Raw genomic sequence first — 23,790 nt, forward strand, 5'->3', positions numbered from 1 at the left:
ATTTATGTGACATTTTGGTGTTAGCTTTGCTTACTTTTGCTGACAAAGGGGGAGGGCGAGGGGGTAAATAATTGTACTAAATCTGCTTACGTAATACTTGAACAATCCCTAAGGTGGTATTAAAAACTGTCAAAATCCTATTTGGTTGCTATTTAGATAGAAAATCTAACCTAGAAAACGCACAAATGTCAAAAAAACGATGTTATCATAACCGAATCTTCAAGATATGGCTTGATAGCATATGAGTAAAGTCGCATTTTATGTGTAAAACGCCTGGCCGTATAACAAACATATGGCATTTTGACAGTATTTAGTAGCATTTTGTATGAAAACTGAATGTAACATAGCCTTGCCATAACACATTGGATTATTGTACGACAGAATCGGAATTATTGGTTTCGGCAATCTCAATTTTTCTTACTAAAATTTGCGGTCATATGCCGATTTCCCAATTCTAATTTATATCTTGAATACTCTTAAATCACCAAATTCTTTTCTAGTCGATTTAACTATTGTACTTCATAAAAATTAAGGTATTGCATCGACTATAAAAATTAAATTGTAATATACATATTAATAATAAAACAGTTAATATAAATGAACTGCTGACAGGTTGATCATCAAAATCATCACTCTGGAAAGGCAATCCTAATTGTATTTGAGACAAAGAACCAATTCAAAAATAACCAAACCGGCAATATTGACTTTTCCAATATAAAATTGTACACGTTACTTCCAAACTGACGTAAGTCTTGCGATCGCTGGTTTTCTGTCTCCAACAATGAGATTACTAAAAAGTCGTTGTATCTGCACTAAACACGGCCGTAAACATGACGTAGTCTGCTGTTTTTATTCGCCCGCTCCGCAGTTAATAACATTCCCTGCTCCATACGCCGTCGAGGGCCGTAAAATGTAGAGCACTTTTAAACTGCGTCTCTCAGTTAGCGCGACAAAGAACTAGCAAGGGACATAAACAAACGACGCAGTTTTATAAAACGAGTAGAGACTTATATTGCGAGAGAATTAAGTTGTGGATGATTTCACGTCCTCGCGTTAAACTAAAGTGAGCCGTTCGCAGCCCCGAATGAGGTTTGGTTTGTTGTTTTGGGACCGCGCAGTAATCGTACATCGAGTGTAAACATGAAAATTCACGTCAATTCCAATTCAAATCTAAACACCAGAACTGACATCAATTTAAACTTGAGAGGTAAACATGTTAATTCATACAGTTAGTCTTGATTAGTTTCGCAGGTCTATCACTGAGTTGGTTTGCTGTGTTCCATTCATATCAATGTATCAAATAAAGGACTATTTTTTTAACATTTTATTTTGACTATTTTGATGATATTTTTCATATCTATCTCTAATTAGAAGAAAACAATTCATTCGTTATTAAAAATGAGTCGAAAAAAAATTAATACATTAATCTCTCCATTTTTACCTTATATATATATATATATATATATATATATATATATGTGTGTGTGTGTGTGTGTGTGTGTGTGTGTGCGTGCGTGTGTGTATGTAACAATTATATTGTGAAAACTAAACCAATTATATAACAACAAATAACACGTATCAAACAAACAAATATCTGACTATGTTCAGTGAAAATCCCAGCTAATTCATCATTTTAGAATTGTGGTTTTTCTGCTGTTTTTCAAAAATTTGTAACCTGGTCCTGTTTACCCCATAGTCGGAGTAAATTGAGACAGCCATTCCAATGTCTTATTATTAATTTTTGAAAAAAAAAACACCGTATATAATCTTAATCTGATATTTAGCAGAAACATTCGTCAACAGAGTTGTAATAACTATTTATTTGATTTATCTATTGTTATATAGCTTTTTCTAATTCTAAGTTAATTTATTTTTTAACTTCTCGTAGGGTAGTTATAGTAATGGGCCGAAAATCGAAAATGAAAATTTTTGCATTTCTCTACGTTCTGAAGGTTTCTGAACATTTTGGCATTTCCCAGAAAAAATGAATTTGTGTGTGTGTGTGTTTTGTGTGTCCGCATTTTTTCGTTCACGTTTTCTATGATAGGGCGATGTGCTGATTAGTTTTTCGGCAAAGGCAGGTCCAGCCGTTACGGAGATAAAGAGCAAAGAGTGCAGAAAATAGAAATCGAGTCTTTGGGAGAACGAAGCATTCGATTTGAATGATCTAAAAAACATTCAATTTGTAATGATTGGGAAAAGAGGTGATTAGTTTTTGGCAAAAGCAGGTCCAGCCGTTTAGAAGATACAGAGCTAAATGTACAAAAAATGGCAGTTCATGAGAGAAATAAGCATCCGGTTTGAATGATTCAAAAAACTTTCTACTTGTGTTGACGAAATAACTGCTTATGAGAAAAAAAAATTCACATCAATTTTTTTTTTTTTTTGAATATCGAAAATAATTCAGATTTCAATTTGAATTCTGGTTACAGTTGCACAAAACATTTAAAGAGAGAAGGCCAGACACTACAAAAGTTGCAAGATTTGAATTATCATGTAGAAAAATTCGCAGACCGGAGATTTTGTCAATTTATATTTTTCCGTATTATTGCAGTTTAACTCCAACCTTTGACTTCAAATTCGTGTTTAACAGTAAAAATACATTGGAAAACATATGTCGCCCACCCAATACTGTCTGAAACTTACTACTTTTTATTTTGTTGTTATATGTCTTCAACCGATTCGAATTAATGTATGCAAGAATATATATATATATATATATATATATATATATATATTTGTGGGTATGTGTGTGTATTTGCGATTATGTGCTTCGTCTGCCTAGCGAAATGCGCAATTCAATCGGCAATATCTCGCGCGACGCATCATTGCGGCTGCCGATGTCGACGCAATTAAGACTTGGGCCAAAACGATAATACGGAGCACTAACCTCATTTCACTAACAATAAGGCCTCACCCTAGAATACGACTATATAGATTGCTAGACGCTGACACAGTTCGCTAACATATTTACTGTTATCTGGATATTGCTAGATTACAAGGGAAACCCCGTATCGCAATATTAGCCAAAAAGCATTTCCACCGAAACTGGGTTGAAAAATTAATTTGAATTGGGAAATACTAAATTTTGTGTGCTCAGTAATTATTTCTGCAACTATCAGAGAATTTAATAGATATCAGAAGCAAAATTATTTGTTTAGATGTGAGCCAAAAATGTTTTTACCATAATAGAAAATCAGATTTAGATATTTGCCATTCTGCAAGTGCATTTCTTAATTAAAGACTCTACATACAGTATTTAAAAGATTCGCAAAAATTATATATAAAGGGTAGTTCGGGGTTCAAAAACAAGTAAATTCGATTTTTTTTTAACAATAACTATAACATCAAATAATTATAACATCACTTCGTACAACGTCACTATTCTTTCAAAATTAAAAAAAATCATTGAACCTGTTTGCCCCTAGCCATCAAATTTACTCCACACTTGCGTAAGAATGATCATGCGCTAATTTTTTGAAAAACAGCAAAAAAAAAGCATTTCAACAATGCCCACATAGTCAGATAGTTGTTTGTTTAATATGTTATTTGTTGTGATATAGTTGGTTTTGTTTTCACCATATAATTTCTCAAAGTCAAATTGGACTTTTGTGCCCCCTACTCTATATATAATTAGATATTAATGAAAAATCAAGATATTAATGAAACATAATTAGTGGTAGAAATCGAGGAGAGATTTAAGTTCTTACAAAACTAAATAATAATTGCTTGGGAATTTAACAGCTATAAATATCATTTTATATTTATGAATATAGAAGATGTGACGTGAATCGCAAACATAGTCACTCGCATAATTACTAATGTTGATACAAGTATAAAATGTTATTAATTTTAAATTAAAAAAATATAACTAAAGCTATATACTACATGATATTCCTTCACTGCAATGAATGTTTCAAATCCGCACAATTTCTAAAACGACATTTTATAATAAATGTAAACTCTATCCGGATAAAACTTCGTTCAACTTCTTTGTTTCTCATTTGTTATATACGGCGTACATTTTATTAATGTGCTTATACTTCTTACTTTGCTCTCGAATAATCAAACTTTGTCAAGTTATAACAAAGCTTCCTTCAAAAGTAATACTATCAGAAATGTAATTTCATTCAGAAATATTATACTAACTTAAACAAATATAAGTTATAATAAAAATTAAACTGTATGAAAGAATAATTTATTTAGATTAAATTCCGATACATTTAATGGAATTCTGAAACGGCTGAGAGCACTGTGCGCAAATGAATATCACGACGTAAAGTTTTCTTGAAATTGAGTGCTTTTGGCTTGTTTATCTTCTTAATTAAATTGTAAACTTGCCTTAAAAGTTGATAATTTATTTTCGGCGAGAAACCGGGTTAATGTTTAACTGACTTGGATATAAAATTTATGATTATTTTCGTAATAAAGCACGTTTTATGTTTTGCATTAATAATTACGACAATAACAGACATCAATGAAAACAGTAAAAAATTGCTTGAAATGATTATGAAAATTCTTATTAATGTAATATTTTTCAAATATTAAATAGTAAATATTTTGAATTGTTTGTACGGAAATTAAACGCATTTTTTATAGACACATACAAATAAAGTATAGCAATGTATGATAACACAAATACAATAATTAAAATTTTATATTATTTTTTTAAGAATATTGATAAAAACTAGATTTTTTTCTTTTTTGTATTATAATTATCATATTATCTTGATATAACTGGTATTTTATCTTAAGGCAAGTAGCATTAACATCCAGATATGTGTAAATAATCGACTTAGTCAATAAGAAGTGAGATTTAGCCTGTCAGATATAATGTTTATTTCAAAAATAAAGTTTTTGTTGTCACTAAAAAACTAATCAAGGATATTTCCAATTAATGTCTTGCAAATAAAATTATATTGTTTGGGATAATTTTAATTATTAATATTGATAATAATTGATTAATATTGATATTTATTTTGATACTAATATTGATATTTATGCTGATATTTATATTGTTATTTATATAGTGCACAAACTCGCTTATGTGCCTAGAAGCGCATTCTGAACATTCTGTAATATTATAGGCTAACAAAGTGATAGATTAATAAGATGTAAGTTTAAAAGTGGATAAATCTCAATTCTTGTTAACTAAGTCTAATTATTTACATATATCTTGAAGTTTTCATAACTTGCTTTAAGGCAAAATGCTTTACACTTAATATTAGACAATTTTTATACACTTTTAATTTACTTATGGTATCAGGTTTTAAAAAAATAATGAACAATTAATAAAATTCAAATGAACACATATAATCCTGGACAATAATTAAATACGCAAAAATATTGAAAACGCGATGAAAGTAATGAAGAAAGAAAAAAAAACATGCATACAACATAAAAAATTATATAAACATGTAATAAGTACATAGATACATATATGATATTTATCTTCATATGCATTTTGCACAGCCAACAAAAAGATCAATTTAGCAGAAAACGAGAATGCATTTTATTTAACACAGCACACAGAAAAGTAATTATAAAAGGCGCCAAAACAAAAACTATATACACAACTTCACCACCCCAAAGCATAGTGCTGGTGCTAATAATACTTATATGCAATTTTGTATTTTTAATAAAGATTGTTAATACATTATGTTTTTTAAAATAATTAGAATAGAAAAAAGCGGGGCTTAAACTTCCGCGGGTTAAAGGGTCCACCACCGATATCTAAGTAAAGTTAAGAATTTTTAAACAACAATATTTCAAAGTAGAAGGAAAGGATGTGTAACCAGCCATCATCTTGATTCTTACAACGTTGCTAAGGGGTATAAACGGCAATGTTTGAAAATTCGTAACAAAAGTATTTTCTTATGTTGTTAGCTTTTTTGGTTATGAGCACTGTTGTTTAGTTTACGAGACCTTAATACAATTTTTACAGCTACGTTATTCAAATGTTTCACAAGATGTGTTGTTTATTTTGAGTTAAATCCAATAGATTTTTATATAACCTCTATAAAACTCACAAGTGAATAGGGTAATATGGACTAAAAGAACCTTTACCCTGCCAAAGATGTAAACAATAAAAAATAGAAAATTAGGTGAAAAAAAAAGCAATTTCACAAAAGATAAATTAAATAACAGTATTATCTCTGTAAAAAATGTGCGTAAAAACGTAATTCTCTAAAAATCGAATAAAATATTAAATGCACGTAAATAACAGTGGAACAAAATGCAATACAAGAATCAGAAAGTATAATGGATATTATTAACCACAAATTGTTTATGAAGAAATAGAGTAACAATTTTGCGCATCAAGGTAACACGAAAATACTTCTATTAATATTTACCGAGTTAAAATGCGTTTTATATTGCACTAGCTTTCCGTCTAATTCCATACAATTGTGTGACTAGATTCAGTGTAGAGCGCCGCGAAAAATTCAATTTCATCACTGTATACAATCCGAGAAATTATTGAATGGAAAATACGACACGCAATAATAGATGTGCAAAAAATGTTTTGCGGAGTTTTAAATCGAATTTAGCCACCCGATAATTCAATTTATGTATCGAGATTGTTGATAGAATGAAAGAAATAAATTTGATACAATAATTTTCTATTCGTCATATTAATGCATACTACATACATTAATAATTAGTAAAGTAATGCTTCACTCCAGGAACTAAGATTTATTTGCCCTACCAAAAGCCAAACGAAAAAACTAAACTAATACGCGAGTACGATTTTCAAAACATATAATATTTTTAAAATAAAATACTTATTTCAATTTAAAACATTGCAAAAACATTTTGTAGGAATTTTTGAAAAACATGACCACAGCCATTTCCGACAATAAACTAATTTCGAAATAAAATTTTGTATATATATATATATATATATATATATATTCAAATTCTTAGTTGAAGTTTTAATCATTCTTGATATTTAAATTCAAAATGTACTGTTTGTAGACTTCATATTAAATGCATTATTAATATGCTGCACGTGTAACACTATTCTGAAATGTATTTAATTTTAAATTTAAAAAAATATGGAAATTATACAGAATAGTATAAATAGAATATATGCAAATGTGGGATTCAACATGTAACGGCAGCGGAAAAGCAAATATTTAATATGCGCTTTAGCTAAAATATTACTACGGGCTCTAGCAATATTATTTGAAATTATAATAAAGCAGTAGCATTAACTTTTTTATAACGCTGGGTATAATTTCATAAATTATTTAAAATACAATATATTAATAGATTCAACCGTTTTTATCTATATAGTCGCTGTAAAAGCTACACCAATTGAAGCAAATCAAAAAAAATAAAGTTGAATAAAAAAAAAATACAAGAGTTATTCCAACTCTGCTGATAAATATTTCTGGCAAAATACCAGATCAATATTAAAAAATTCTGCATTGTTTGAATTATTTAGCTATTATTCTGTAAATACCTTTAAAATTAAAGTAAAACCCCCTCTGGCTGTCCTAATTCACCCCACCTATGGACTAACAGGACCCAGTTACACATTTTTAACTAACATCAAAAAAACACATTTTTACAATGATAAAGAAGATGGAAGTTTTAATGAACATGGTCAGATTGTTCGTTTGATATGTGTTATTTGTTGTGGCATAATTGTTTTTTACAATATTATTGCTCAAAGTCAAATTGGACCCTACCTTATGATAAAACAACGAAGTTTAAATTAATTATTAGAATCGTTTACTAATATGCAGTAAATATTTTGGACCAATGTGGACTGAATATTACTTACATTATGCAGTCATATTACTAATTAATATGTGTCCATTTTTATTTACCAATGTAAGTTTCATACTGTGAGTTAGATATTATTAAGCATTAATGTTGCAATATTCAAAAAAATGCCGATTATCTCAACAATATCTCATCGTAATTGCCTATTTAAAAAAGTTTATTCGAGGTTCTTATCATCATCATAGTAAATCAGTGACAAAACCCCAATCGTTACAGCTCGTGTCCAGTTTAAAGATTCGCAATACAACCGCGCTGGGCCGAATTTTAGCCGCACAGCTGGCGTGTAATAAAACGCTAAATAATTCAAGCTTTCGCTTCATATACTCTTTTATTCAGAAAATGTGCATAAAAATACCACGCTTTTAACGTCGTCCCAGGTAAAGTAACTGACGTGTATACGCGCCATATAACACGTGCACCGTGGGGAGTAGTTCTCATAATGGAAAGCATCTCATAGCAAAAGTGGCGACCGGATTATTATGGGGTGTCGGCGAGCGCCTAACGCGTCACCATCCATATAAACATGAATATAATATTATATTTCTTATCGAACACCTTTTTGCAGACGACTAGAAAGGATTGAGACAAATTTAATAGCATTCGTTTCGTTTCCACAAATTGTGGTTCTGAGAATCTGCGCTTCAATGTACATTATCATATATCTATATTTTATATATTTATATATGAACTTTCGATTTGATTAGTAATATGATAAAAGCAACGATGACATTCCATTCGTTATCAGTAGTAGTTAATAATAATATTTGTTTGAATATAATAATTAATATTTGTTTGAACTTATATCTGACTTACTTAAAATATAAAGAGTAAAGAAAAATTCAATACAGGAAAACAAAGAATTTCACAAAAATTTCTTGTTTACAAAATTATGTTTAGTTTTGTTATATTCACAACCTTTGTTCAAATGATTAAGATGTGTTGTGTTACATATTTCTGACAATAAAGTAGTTATAAACCAGTTTTGTGTTTATAGCTATTGCTTTTTTAACCTATTTTTATGCCTGTCATAATAGTTTTCCGGATGTGGACGGTTGTGACACTTGCCCTTTTCTTCTCATCATATTTAAGAATAGAAATTCAGTATTTTCACGTAGACAAATGTTCAATTTGCCATTTAATTTACTTTTCTCAAAGGCTATCTGGTAAATTGACAAAATTATTGCTGAGCAAAAAGAAGTGGCACAATGGTACCCAGTCTCCCCTGATATCTCCACTTCAACAAACTGGATCACTATTGTTACATATTTTGTACAATAAACTAGCAAATTGGTCTTTATTTAAATCAATTGAGTTCTTTTTCCAACATGTCCATTTATTATACAATGTCCCTTACGGCTGGGCTGGCAATTGTAAATTCCCCAAATTTATTAAATGTCCTTAACTGGACAGTTGTAAATAAAATAGAGAATAAAAAAAAATCAAGCGAAATATTGTGAAAAGGGGCCTAAATTCTGAATCGTAACAGGTCGGGTGTATTTTTTCAATCGTAACATTGCTACTATCAACAGAAGTGATATTTAAGTAATAAAAGGTGGTCATAAAAGTTATTGAAAAAGTTTTATACATAGTTCAAATTGTTGATTTTTTAGAAAGAATATATTTAAAATATGCTGATTATATTAATATTATGTAATAATATTCAAACATCAATATAGTTCAATTATATATATATATATATATATATATATATATAAATGTCCAAAGTATAGAAGAAAATATACTACCAAACTCTATGTGCGTAAAAAACGTATCCAGCAATAAAAAAGTTTCTATTTAAATATAACCTTGCTTAGCCATATATGGTTATACCAATATCTGCTATAAATGCCTGTTTATGTTTTGGAATTCCAACAGCATAATTATATATTTCCATATTTAGAATTCCATTGTCAGTTGCAATTGTGAATGAACAATTAGCGACATTTATATTGATAGACATTACACGGCATGTGGAATTAATGCTTCTGGCAATGGGAAAACAGGGATATACTCGTATGCGCGTTACTGAAAACGATATTGGGTAATTATTTAAATAAGCTGCAAATAATAGGAAGTTCAAAAATAGTATTTGACAACATTATCAACAAAAGTAATATCATTCATTACGAATGTGGCACAGGAAATACATATACAGATTTTCTGCATTTTGGATTTACTAGAAGGGCCGTGTCATTGAAACAAGTTATTGCAATACTAGAAATCAATTTGAAATATTGAAATATTCAAAGAAAATTCTATCAAAATTTCTGGTGGCACCAAGCCTTACTGAACTGTAAGCTTCTCTATTCAAACAACATCCGAGAGAGCCCAGAGGTATGAATATAAAATTCACGACTTTCGGTCCTACGTCTCAGGTAGCGCGCGTAGCACTTCGCTAATTCTCATGAATTTATATGAACAATGGCCGCGAGCCGGTTATGGCTTTGCATTACCCCATTCACTTGAAATAGTTATTTGCTTTTATATGAACGCAACGTAGGTTTATTTGCATACATTTTATTTCGGATATTTGCAAGTATTAAAAGCAAAATTTTGTCCAAAGTATAGAAAAAAATATACTACCCCACTCTATATGCATATATCACAATATATTTTGTGAGTGCAACTTAATGCTCAGCTTCATGCCATTTATTCTCTATTCAGAGAGATCTATGTCATTAGTCCTCGTAATGATGATATTACATGTTCAATTAAAATTGACACTATTTATAGCAAAGTATAGATATTCTTGTATAAACTATAATTAAGTGCGTGAGACAAAGTTTGTATGGGTTAATTTGTACGTGTATGCGCCGATTACTAATAATAGGGGAGACTGGGAACTGTACCAGGATACGGTAGTGACAGTCGTCAAAACAACCAAACCATACTGATTTTGAAATAGGGTTCATAGGAAGAAAGATAAGGTTTGTTGGTTCAAACAAGTTCCCATTATTACTTTCAGTCAGCGCCTCACATGAACATGAGCTGTAGACCCCATTGCGTTTAAAAAGTCAAAAGTAAAATTTTATGTTTGATTTGTTTTAATAATAACTGTTACTTGTATACAAGTAGATAACAATAGAGTTAGAAGGTAGTACTTTGTTTGTTATTTGTAACTTGAACATTAGTAGTTAATTATCAGCTATTAGTTTTTGAGTGAATAATTTAGCTCTGTCATAACAATGATTTGTTTTCAAAAGCGTGCGTTGGGTACGGTTGTGATAAAATTTGACGGTAGCCAGATGCTAAAAATGTAAAGGAATATGTAACTAAACTAAGCAAAAAACGAAAGAGATAGTGTGAGGATCATTCAATACAGGGAAAAAAAAAATTCACAAAGTTTTCTTGTTAACTTCGTTTAATAAATTAGGTGTTGTTATATATTGTCACATTTATCGGCTTTATTAACTTCCCGTAGGGTAAGTTATTGTAATGGGCCAAAAATCGGAATTAAAAATTTTTACATTTCTCGACGTTTTGAAGGTTTCTGAACATTTTGGCATACTTCAGAAAAAATGGATGTGTGTGTGTGTGTGTGTATGTATGTATGTATGGATACAAATTTTCGCTCACGTTTTCGGGCGTACGGATCAACCGATTTGAATGGTTTAAAAAACATTCGATTCCTATTCATAGGGAAAAGAGCTGATTAGTTTTTGGCAAAGGCAGGTCCAGCCGTTTCGGAGATACGAAGCAAAGAATGCAGAGAATAGAAATCAACTTTTTGAGAGAACGGAGTATCCGATTTAAATGATCTAAAAAACATTCAATTAGTAATGATTGGGAGAAGTGTTTATTAGTTTTTGGCAAAGGCAGGCCCAGCCATTTCGAATATACGGAGCTAAATATGTAAAAATGGCAGTTTTTGAGAGAACTAAGCGTCCGATTTAATACGGATAAAAAAAATTCCTTTTTTTTAAAAAAAAATTTTTTTTTATTTCTTGTATATCGAAAATAATTCAGATTTTATTTTTAATTCTGACTATAGTTCTAATATACTTTACAAATAATTTCAACTTTGCAATTCAGTTTATATAATTCTTATAAATATTGGACAATGTTACAATATTTATAATAATCTATTTGAAAACATTCAGTATTTCTCGAACATTTTGTTACGGTACGGGAAGTTCCAGCAATTTGCCTTAAGGCACGATGCCATAATTGCCTCAAGACAGAATTCCACTTACAGCTAGTTTAAATGATTATGTTTGTTTTGCTACATATAATGGTTATTAAAAACAATAAAAATCGTTATAAACCATTTTGGTGTTCATACCTATTGTTTTTAATGTATTTTTATGTCTGTCACAACCGTACCTGGAGGTTGTGGACGGTGGTGACATTCGTCCATTTCTTGTATAAATTTCGGTATTGCGTAGATTAATGTTCAAGCTACTATATAATTTATTATTTATTCAGTTTAGAGATAAATTAACAAAATTATCGATGTTCGAAGAAAAGTGTCAGTCCGGTCTTTCCTACTGTAGCGTTTTCAATTCATTACAGTAAATCTTGTAAGTGTAATAAAAACTTATCGAAAATAAATTAGCAGCTTCCCTGGTACAAGAGTTTAGATAATGCGCTGCCCTACATTCACGGAAGAATGCCGACGAATTCAGCAGCGCGTTTGCGATCGCGTTTGGCTCGGCGGGACGTCAGCGTATTTTGGCTGTTTGCGGCTTCCGCGGCAGCTTCAGCAGAGTCTCGTGCACGTCCGTTCTCTGTCGGCAGGGCGGTGCCAGTGGCTGGATCGATGCCGTCACCGTGGCGACGCGCAGCCAGCATCCGTGTCTCTCTCCGGACAGCGCGCGGAACCGAGCCAGAGCGCCACTTGCTCGCTCGTTCACCTATCTGACTGTGTCCTTTGCCTGAACTTCTTCTTCGTTCGGTTTCGGAGCAGCAATCAGACGCCCAACTCGCTGCGACTTTTACGACGTGCCGTATCGAGATTTCGGAGTCGGTCGCGTCACCGTGCCCGGATCATCTTGGGGTGCGATAAACGTCCGTCAAAAGAGGTCATAGACATAAGAGAACGCGTTTATACTAAAACTGATAAAGAAATAGTTAAAAACTATCTGGATGGTGTTCTATTCGAGACTGCATCCAAAAGTATCTCAGTAATATGTTGAATATATCACCACAGAATAAACAGTGATTTAAAAATATTATCTTCTATATATATAAAAATGAGTCGGGTTTTCCTTCCTGACGAAATAACTCCAGAACGTACGAACCGATTTCGACAATTTTGCATTCGTTGGAAAGATCTCGGGCTCCGCAAGGTTTATAGCTAAGAAATTAATTGTGCATGGCATCGTGCCTTAATGCAAGCTGCTGGAACTTCACGCACCGTAATTAAAAATTCGAGTAATAACATTAGTGAGAATTATCAGAATTATGCTTGGTTAAGTCAACGAGCAATTCTTGCCGCAAAGAATAATGATATACACGCACTGAATTTCACCATTCAATCAAAAATTGCTGGCGATTTGGTGACATACCAATGATTCCGACTGGTCTTCCGTTTGACTTCAAACGATTGCAATTTCCAGTTCGCCTTGCGTTCGCAATAACAAGTCGCAAGGCCAATCGCTTAGTGTTTGCGGGATAAATTTCAAATAGATTATTTAGAAAATAATTGCTTTTCACATGAGCAGTTATACGTTGCCTGTTCACGAGTTGGAAAACCATCCGCTTTGTTTGTGTTAACGTCGGACCAAAAAACAAAAAATGTGGTTTACCAAAGATCACTTCAATGAAACGGATAATTTGCGGATTCACTTTCATTTACTTAGAGAAGTTCAACTAAAAAACTCTTCATTTTTGTAATCAAAATAAATTAATTACTGTTGTATAATAAAATCACATTTTTCCTTTTCAAATATAAAACAAACACAAAAATTCTTTCTCACGAAACCATCTGGTGGCAAAACGGAGTTCGTCGGGTTTGCTAGTATATATATATAAAAAGGGGCAAAAAGATTTTAAGTAATTATACTGTCTAGACCCCATAAACTACATCACAACACATAACACGTGTCAAATAAATAAATATCGTACTATGTTCAGTAAAAATTCCCAGTTAATTCCTAATTTTAAATGTGTGTTCTTTTACTATTATTCTAAAATTAGTCATCGCCCGCCTATAGAGTACAATGGTACAGTCAAGACGCAAACAGATCATCTAATGCTTTATATTTAATTTCGAAGGGATTTTAGGAAAAAATAGCTTCAATATTCAACCAATGCAAAATATAAATTTCATGGGCACACATTTTACAAAGATTTTCACTATATAACGTTGATCTGGTACTTTGTCAAAAATATTTATCAGCAGAGTTGGAATAGCTGTTCATTTAAATCATTTCTTGTAAAATTGCTTTATTTTAACTAAATTTACATTTTTATCTACCATTCGTTATTGTTAACGCCTTGCCCATGATATAGGTTCAGTTGGTCTCTTTTACCCACTTATATGTAAACTATTACAGAAGTTATATAAAAATATCTATTGAATTTAACTTAAAATCAACAAAACATCTTATAAAACAAGTAAATAATGTATATCTAAAAATTAGATTTAGTCTCGTGAACGAAACAGCAGTGTTCACAACCAAAAGCTAACTACAAAATAATTTTGTTGTAGATTTTCGAGCATGGTCATTTTTCTTCTAATAGCGACGTCGCTCGATTTGCAGCGATGGCTGATTACACGTTTTTCCCTCTACTTTCAAATATTATTTATGAAAAATTTCTAACTTTACTTGATTTTGAGATATTGGTGGTATATATATATATATATATATATATATATATATATATATATATATATAAAACGAGAGGTTTTTCTTCAGATGTTGAAATAATATGATAAAATTGTTTCTTGGGCATCCATCCAGTAATTAAAAAAACAGTTTTATTCAAAAATGTTTTTATTTAGAGAAACATACGTTTCGGGTCTTGATTTGACCCATCTTCAGTGCATACAAATAAGTTTTAAAAAATAACACAAAATTGCACTAAAAAATAATTAATTATGAAATAAAAAATTGATAAGACGTCAAGTTATGAAATTTTTTTTTAAAAAATGGTAAAATTAAAATAAATAATATATTTTATTATAAAAAAGGTTTTTCCAAACGAGCATGTTGTCAGTTTGGAGACCGTGTTACGTGTTACGTGTATCTATGTATTTATGTATGTATATGAGAGAGTTTATACATATATTTTGGTATAAATATTTATATCACAATCCTTTAGCTATATGTGCATGCGGTGAACAGAGTCATGGCCTCGTGATAAATCCCGCGAGCGTCCTAAAAAGCCAGCTCGCTGCTGGTCCAAATAATAATGTCACACATAGCACTCTCTATTTGCTCTACGTTTTGCGCTCAGTGTTCCTTACAAGAGCCACAGTGCTTTTTCTGACAAGGCATAAGTCGTATTTTTGCCGTAAAAACATATAAATATTTGAGATTTACACCAAAAATCGTTCCTCGTAGCAGTGAATTGAAGATACGTTGCAGGATAGTTGAATGATATAGAGCCTTGAATAGTTTAGTTTATTGTAGTTTCGACAAAAAGCAACATATTTCATACATCTGCAGAATGTATGAAAGGCATAGTTAGATAAGAAATAATTTTACTCAAATCAAAGTAATTTATTGTTTTTTGCACATTTGTGGTTTTTAATTTTTATACCTGCTAATTACTGAATAATTTTATGAATAAACAAAGAGTTTAAAAATACTAAAAATACAAAATCAATTGAATATGACAACAAAAAACGACATTGTAAAAAATCTTAAATAGTTGTAATTCCCAAAATAATCACTTTTTGAAAACAACGGCTATATCTATATGCCAGAACTTGCTCGAAGAAACGTTGCGCAAAATACAAGGTAAACCCATTCACTACCGGATTATAATTATCATCAGGGCCGCTTTTCCCCATGGGCAATACGGGCGGATGCTGGGTTAGTCGTGCACGCTATGAAAACAACGCGGATGTTAAGTGGATTTCACAATCAGGAAAAGTATCAAATGTTCGATATTCTCAAATGAAATTTAATATATGCTTTGTTTCTATAATAATTACGAGCTATTATGAAAACAATGATAAACTAAATACAGTTTATTGAAATTTCATTATCACAAGATATTGCGTGATGTTCGTTTTTTGTGCTTTTACATTCATTGTAGATCAAAATATTATTGCTACTAATATTTTTCTGTTTATCTTTTGTGAATTAAAAGGTGAATAAAAATATAGGACACTATAATTTGTCAAAAAAGAACACAGGGCCCTCAAAAATTCTTTATTGATTGCTATGCGAAAAACAGTATGGAGAAAAACTGTATGCTATATAATATTATGCGTTAAATTCACTGTTAGAAGTCTTTTTTCTAACATGGCTTTTATAATGATAAAGTAATATGTTCTTTGCATCAGCATATCTATATTCCATTTATGTCATTTTGCGGAAAAATCAACTTAAGATTTCATTCAAATAATGTATGTTCTTTATATCCAAACAAAACGCAAAAACATCTAGGACAAAATGTAGTGCGAGTGTCTACATCATCAGATTTATTATTATAAGATTTTTTCTATGGAATGAGTTAGTAGAGTACGAATGCACACTCCTCTTAAAGCTATGCCTTGGCTTTGTCCGATCGTGAAAGGGACTGCGGTTATACAAATAGGATTCGCCCTCGAAATGTATATCAGTTGCAGATATGCTTTGTTATTTCACATTATGGGCCTGGTGTTAATGCTTTGAAATACGGTTTCTGAGAAAAAGGATTTACATACGAACTTTTCTTATTCTACGTACATCGCAGGAATATATGTAGTTTTTCAAATGATTGAAAGAAAGTTCGCGGATAAACAAGTCCACCATCATTATTTTAAAAAAAAATCGAAGTAGAATATAATTTTTCAATTATACTATTTTAAAATAGCAGGAAAAAGATGTGTAACCAACCATCACCCTAATTTTCCAATCAGGAGATAAACGGATATTTATCAATATTCATACCAAAAGTATTTCATTTAGTTGAATGTTTTATTTGAAAGATTGTTTTATTGGTTCAGAGCTCTTGTATTTAGTTTATGATACCAGAATTACTTTTATAGGTTATTTAGTTGTTTTGTAAGATGTTTTATTATTATTAAGTTCATAATACGAATCAATTAAACAATTGTCGAACTATGTTCAGTAAAACTCCCAGTTAACTTTTTATAAAAATTTCATTGTATATAACCTTGATCTTGAAAGAAATACTCATCAGCAGAGGTCGAATAACTATTAATTTATTTTATCTTATAATTTACTTTTTTATTTATTATTTCTTGATACCTTTGTCAATGTAAATGTTCAGTTAGTCCTTTTTATCCCACCAACGTGTAAGCTTTTATAGAAGGTACATAAAAAATGTTGAATCTAACTGAAATTATTAATTCATCTCATAAAACAATTATATAGCGTATACTTAAAAACTGTATTAAGGTCTCGTAAACTAAACAACAGTGCTCACAGCGTTTATCTTGTCGTTGAATATATATTTTTGAAACTTGAAAAACCGTATTGTATTTATCCATAACTATTCCAAACATTCAAAAAAAATATTGTTGTGAAGATTGTAATTTTAGAAAAATATGTACGGAGTTTATCACAATACTAAATTATGGTACGCTCTAATACCAAACAATGTAGTAATGTGTGCTTTTAAAGCTCATTCTCTCGAAGTACATACCTAGAAGATAAATTTTATCAAGATATCAAAGCATTAAATTTTTTGCAATTTGAATGCTGCAATCAAAACGCTTTTTAAAAGAATTTCGTTCTTTCCTAAATATTTTTTTCTTTCCATTAGAGTCAACAGTACTTTATTATTATTTTTAATTAAAATTATTTTTACTTGAATCGACCGAACCAAATACGGAGGCAGTTTATGATAAGAAAAAAATAAATCAAGTTTAAAAAAAAAATAAAGCGAAGATTCAGCAACTTATATTTAACGTTAAAAAATCGATTTATTTTATTGCGTAACAGATCATAAACGTATGGAATACATGACATAAAGAATTTAGTTAAATATTTATTACGCTTATAAATTTTGTTATTGATACTTTAGCCTTTCGAAAATATATTTAAAAGCTATAAACTAAGCAATATCTTGTGAATAAGAAATGTGATGCATTTTATGACACTCGTTATTGTGTAAGATTGACAATATATTGATGAAAACTAATTGTTCGAAACATTAGTTGTTAGTGAATTTGTTACTAAAATTAAAAAAAACTATGAAAACATATATAAAATAGAGTGAATCATTGCATACTAAGTTTAACACAAAGTTTTATTATTTATTTCATTAATGAAATGCGTGTTCGTCAAAAATTGAACGGTTGCCCATGGTTTTTAAAATTCATAAGCGGCCCAGTAATTGCGCTTAAATTATAGAACGTGCGCGAGAGAAATGACTATGTAATCCGACCGTTGGATCATGAAGTTTAAATACTTAATGTGCTACTATAAAATAAATACATAATAATAAATAGTTTACTTTAGAGCCATGTTAACGGTTAAATAAATAATTTAACCGTTAATCGATTTATTTTAGTTATCAATATTGAACAATAGTCTATATGCAAAATTAAGCTTATCCAGAATTTCCTATTTAATTTATTTAATTAGCAAGATCATAGCAATTTAGACCTGCAACAATTTCTTCCAATTTTACTATCACAAGAAAACCAATGGTATGAATTAACATGATATCCTCATTGTTTAAAATTGAAAATACGAAATGTTCAAGAAATGTATTGTTAATTAATGTAAACGATGCATTTAAAAAATATTCCTGAACAATTCAATATTAAATATTACCAATTCTAAAATTTAGAGTTTCGATTGACCTCAAACGACAATGACGCTCTATGCTAAAGTTAAACAAGGCTTCTAGTCTCCCGCTTTACCAAAACTTTTCAGTTAAACTTTAAAACTATCCCGGATTCGGCAAGGAACGCGAGGCGCTCCAGCAAAACTTCCTATAAATGCCGTCGTGATGAGTTCATAAGACGTAATTAGGAGCTAATTTCATATTTCCCTTGGGGCGCGAATGTGCAGCTATCACTGATTTTAATGTGGACGACTGAGTAGGAATACACAAAGCTCTAAAGACTCGACAGTGCGCGAGCAGAATTATTGCTGCAATTAAAAGCGACCGAATAAATCAAACATAAATCCAAAATAGAAAAAAATAAATTCAATTCCTATGAAAAACTCAATTGAACCATATAATATAATAAAATAATGTAATATAAATTATTTTACATATTGGTGAATAATGTGTTTATAATAATTAATCATAAATTTGTATACCATATGTTATTCTGTAATACTATTCATGTAATTTTGGTGTGTTAAAGCTTATTGTACAAGCGCCAGATCGCAAATCACTTTGCTCTTCCTGACTCGCGCGGAATTAAAAATTAGATACAAAGTATCTCAGAAATCACTTAAGAGATTGCAGACGAGCAATATATCCTGACGTAGATTAATTCAAGCAAGACTAAAGAGAATGCAGCATCCCTTCCGAGCGCTTGTTACATTGTAAGGAATTACCATCATCGTGCTTTCCCCTACTAAGTTTCATTCGAAAGGTCATGAAACAAATAATATTCAGACGTTATAAAAGAACGTTTGCTTAAGAACTTGAGTATATTAAACTTTGCTCCAACAAAGACAGTTGATAACGGGCACAAATACAATTGCAAAATTCAACGTGAAAGGTACAAATATTTTAGCACGCGCACGTGCGATATATGAGCTTTTCGCGTTTTTGTAACAAACGGCATATGTGTCATGACTGAATTGATCTATGTTGGGAATTTTCATAAACGCATATAAAAGATCGTTGCATTGGGTAGGTACATAACGACCCGGTCAAAGTCGACTATTTACAATAGTTTCACAGCGGTAAGCGACCAGTAAAGTTGTTGCGTTCTGGCGGTTATGAATCTCTTACGACCGATGGAATCGAACCGTAACTAACCGAGCGTTTGCTTTTATTTTCTCCAATTAATATTCAAGTGGCATTCAAAAATTGATATACCAAAATTGCCAATATTTAATTATTTATCATCAAGTTTTTGTCTTAATTTCAGACAATTTCATAATGTACTATTGTAAATTTATTAATAAAAAAACAATAATTTCCTACTGTTTAGAATAAAACATACATTAATATTATTTCAAAATATCAACAATTCTGGTTCATTAGTTAAATTTACAATAGAAATATTTAATAAGCAACTATTCTCAAGTTTGTCAAATTGAATAAAATGAAATAAAATTTATGTATTAATTATCGAACGCACTTGCGTGCTACGGTACTTTGCCATCGGTCCGCGAGTAAGTAGCGCCTGTGTGATACACGCTATGGGCACTGACGATGGGCAGTATCGCATCCCCACGACTTTCCGACCGTGTTTCAGGACCTCCAGTGGAAGTTGGTGTCACGATGTACGTCCTCTCCATCAGTTCGCTGTCCGAAGTCAAAATGGTACTATCTAGGCTCCCACGCTCGTAGTCTCATAATTATATACGTATTATACTAATTTTAAAATATGAAATCTATTAAATATTTTGATGAGTGAACCATATGTATCCACTTGTATAATCTCAGTGCCTCTTTCATTTACAAAACCACCTACTCACCCACTTTTTGTCAAACCAATTTTACCGATCCGGACACTGAAACACCGAACAAGCGCGCCTTTTATAGTTTTTACACTAACACTAATTAATATATAGCTCACTTTGTATTGTGCTCTTTCACAGACTTTATGATATATTATGTGATCACAATCATCTATTATGTATGACTATAGGTACACAAACACGATGTTTCATGAAAGCTATATCATAAGTCTACACGCGTTTTCATAACATCTCATAATAACACAAAAACATGCAGTACAAAAGTGAATTATTTAGTCTCCTTGACGACTTTTGATCCCTTTACAAAAATATGCTCTTTGAACAATTATTTGTAATTTATTTTGTCTAATATAAAAATATGTATAAATATCAATCTAGTTTAAGCAAAAGTCATCACAGAGCTTTTTCAAAAAAAAATGTCACTGCTACCTCATTCATAAATTGAATCATAACGTAGAAGCATGAATTTTCAAATCATGTAATACATCCAAATTACAGATAAAATTAATCCTCATTCCCTGTGCGTTTTCGAAGTACACGTTATATTTATATTATTTTTAATAATACTCTAAATGATAAAAATGTGTATAGCATTGTAAGAAAGTATATAACGTATTTATTAATTGTTAAGCATTTAATAGCTTGTGTCATTATATAAATGCCGCAAAATATTGAATTCAAATAATATTTTAATTGGGTTAAAGTTAAATTTTCAATTAAATGAGTTGTATATTGTATTGTTTTAACAAATTTAATCAAAGCAAACCTATAATTGTAAGGTTTACAAAACAAACAAATGAACAATTTATGAAATTAGTTCAAACATTTTGAGGCATTTATAAATTCTATTTATACTTATTTGTTTATTAGATTAAATTAAACTTCATAGTAGTTATCATTCCTCACCTGATATATTTCTTTACCTCCCATCGTATAAAACCTAAATAATATGCGGCTGATGAATTATAAATATTATGAAGTTTAATTTATTTAAGCAATAATAATTCCAAATAAAAACTCAATTAATAATATTTGATTATAAGTAACAGCAGATCACAAGATGTTTCAAACAAATCGTATTTGGCAACACAAGACACATGATTCCAAAAGCCTCATATAACTCTAATCTTCAAAACTTTTATGTTCCCGCTTTAGGGTGAAAATACTTAAAACCCTTAAATTAATATTTTTTATTTTTTATAGTGCCAGAGATCCCAATTAAAACGCGCTGCATTGCCCGCGGCGTGCGTACGATGGGATCACGTCCTTCGACTTTGATTTGGTTTTCATTGTGTGCTTGTGACCTATGCGAGTGTGTATCTCTTTAAAATAAGTAATAATCAGTATTTATATCTGACCAATTTACGAATCTTCTTTTTCTCATCGAGATCCCGTGAAGATTTAATAGCTGGTGATGACGTGTCATCGATATGTTTGACCATGTTTCAGGGCCCCCGGTCGAAGTCGGCGTCACGATGTATGTTCTCAGCATCAGCTCTGTCTCCGAAGTGCTAATGGTACACATTTACACCGAAACGCACCCGGCTAGATCCCGTCTCGCTTATCGCGACAAATCGAGAGATACGCGAAACGGGATGATGGCCCTTGCGCCTTCGTTACTGTTGTGATCGTGCTGTCATATATAATATACATTATATAAACTGTCGTTATACGGAACTGTAACAATATATTGTCTAGTTAATTGATGGCTTAATATTTATTTTATAACAATAAAAGATTAATCACATAGTCGGTACCTCCGCAATCAATTTAAAGAAAATCCGTATAAGAACAGTTAAAATGCTAGACTTTGGACTCGTGCCGGTTCCGTATGAGCTACTGGTTTACCTACACGGTGCGCATTTCCGTTAGGCAATTGTATAGAGTCCAGAGGCTGGTTTCCAGTTTCTCCGCAGGCGTCTCCAGATGGCCAATCCGGACGCCCCGCAGCCCTGAATACGCGGCTGCGTGCATGGCCTGCACGCCGGTCACCGGTCACAGAGCGCGGTTGGCAGCGACCGAGCGATCTAACTCGACCGGAGCAATATCTCCCATGAGTCGCGCGATCGCCGGACCGCTGTGACAACTGGCACTGTGATCGGGACGAGCACTGTCTGTGAGTGAGAGCCGTGACTTGGGTCTCACTCCATCGCCCTCCTCTGACCTCTATAGTAGTTCGATAAGTGTGTGTTGCGCGCTGTGCATTCAGTTCCACGTGCCGATGCCGCGGCTGCGCCCGTTTCGTTGTTTATATTATATGTGGAATGATAAATGTTGACGGGTCGTGGCGAGGCGTCTTGATGCCTGGTTTGCGCTTGCGGTCCTTGCTTTGGGGTACCGCGCGCCCGCGACTTTTGCGACTCGATCGCGCACTCGAATCGCTAGTGCGTTGTGCGATGCCGGGACTGGGTGCACCGCCTTGAAACGTCGGGGACCCGGGTGTAGGACCCCGAGTGGAAACCAAATCAAGGTCGTGTAAAATGATAATTACACAAGGTCACTGCAGGACGTGACCCGTCGCCCCGCCTGCTAAATCCGCCAAATATGAATAATGCCTTGTCTCTCTCTTTGTGATATTGACGTCTGTGAACCTATCTATCTCTATAAACTGTTATTCTGTAATGGTTATTTATATTATGATGTGTATACGCCGAGCTGCCGCACTGTGTCGCCGGATCGTCCGATAACTAAATCCTTAACGCCTTAGGTATCCACCAATATCCGCATCCTGAAATATATCCAAATCTTTTACTGTGAGAACTTAAATAATGCTCAATGCTCAGAATATCTATTTTTGTTAATTAGCAGTTTCATCTATAAGCGATAGTTAGACGTTCTCATTATCATTGCTGCAATTATTCTTTCCTTTTTCGGCTGCTATCTTTCGATTGTAGGTCGCAGAACCGATCTAGTTTCCATCTTAGACAGCTGGTTCCATAGCGTTGCGCTGTTATGAACGCAATTCTTACTTTTTGTCCCGTGCATGCCCGACACCTAGTCATTGCCCACATTACATATTATTATACTTTCACTTGACGATGACCGTTCTTCTTCTGATTTTGATGAATCTTTATAACTTTACTTGATGAAATATTTTCTTCATTTTACGTTTTTATCTCATGCTGTGTTTATACATGTGATGTAGTAGAAAAAAATATATATTTACCTATAATCCCAGCATATATCTTCCAAACCAAACCCACTTTCAGGTCAAGTGATTTGGCGGATTGATGTGTAAGTATACAAAAAATTGGATGTGATC

The 23,790-nt window shown here is 31.9% G+C and overlaps 1 protein-coding gene across 2 annotated transcripts in view; it reads left to right on the forward strand.

The window, feature by feature from the left end:
* The window catches only part of LOC113378428 (gamma-aminobutyric acid receptor subunit beta), a 168,176-nt gene that overhangs the window by 129,964 nt on the left and 14,422 nt on the right, over window positions 1-23,790 (forward strand). For both annotated transcript variants that reach the window (XM_026618958.1, XM_026618959.1), the window contains one exon: window positions 20,303-20,370. In XM_026618958.1, coding sequence (XP_026474743.1) covers window positions 20,303-20,370 — 68 coding nt within the window. The remainder of the gene's footprint in view (window positions 1-20,302; window positions 20,371-23,790) is intronic.

The sequence above is a fragment of the Ctenocephalides felis genome, unplaced genomic scaffold (genome assembly GCF_003426905.1).
Source record: "Ctenocephalides felis isolate EL2017-DRISC unplaced genomic scaffold, ASM342690v1 CF-g0.4_SCAFFOLD_01886, whole genome shotgun sequence".
Lineage (NCBI taxonomy): Eukaryota > Metazoa > Arthropoda > Insecta > Siphonaptera > Pulicidae > Ctenocephalides > Ctenocephalides felis.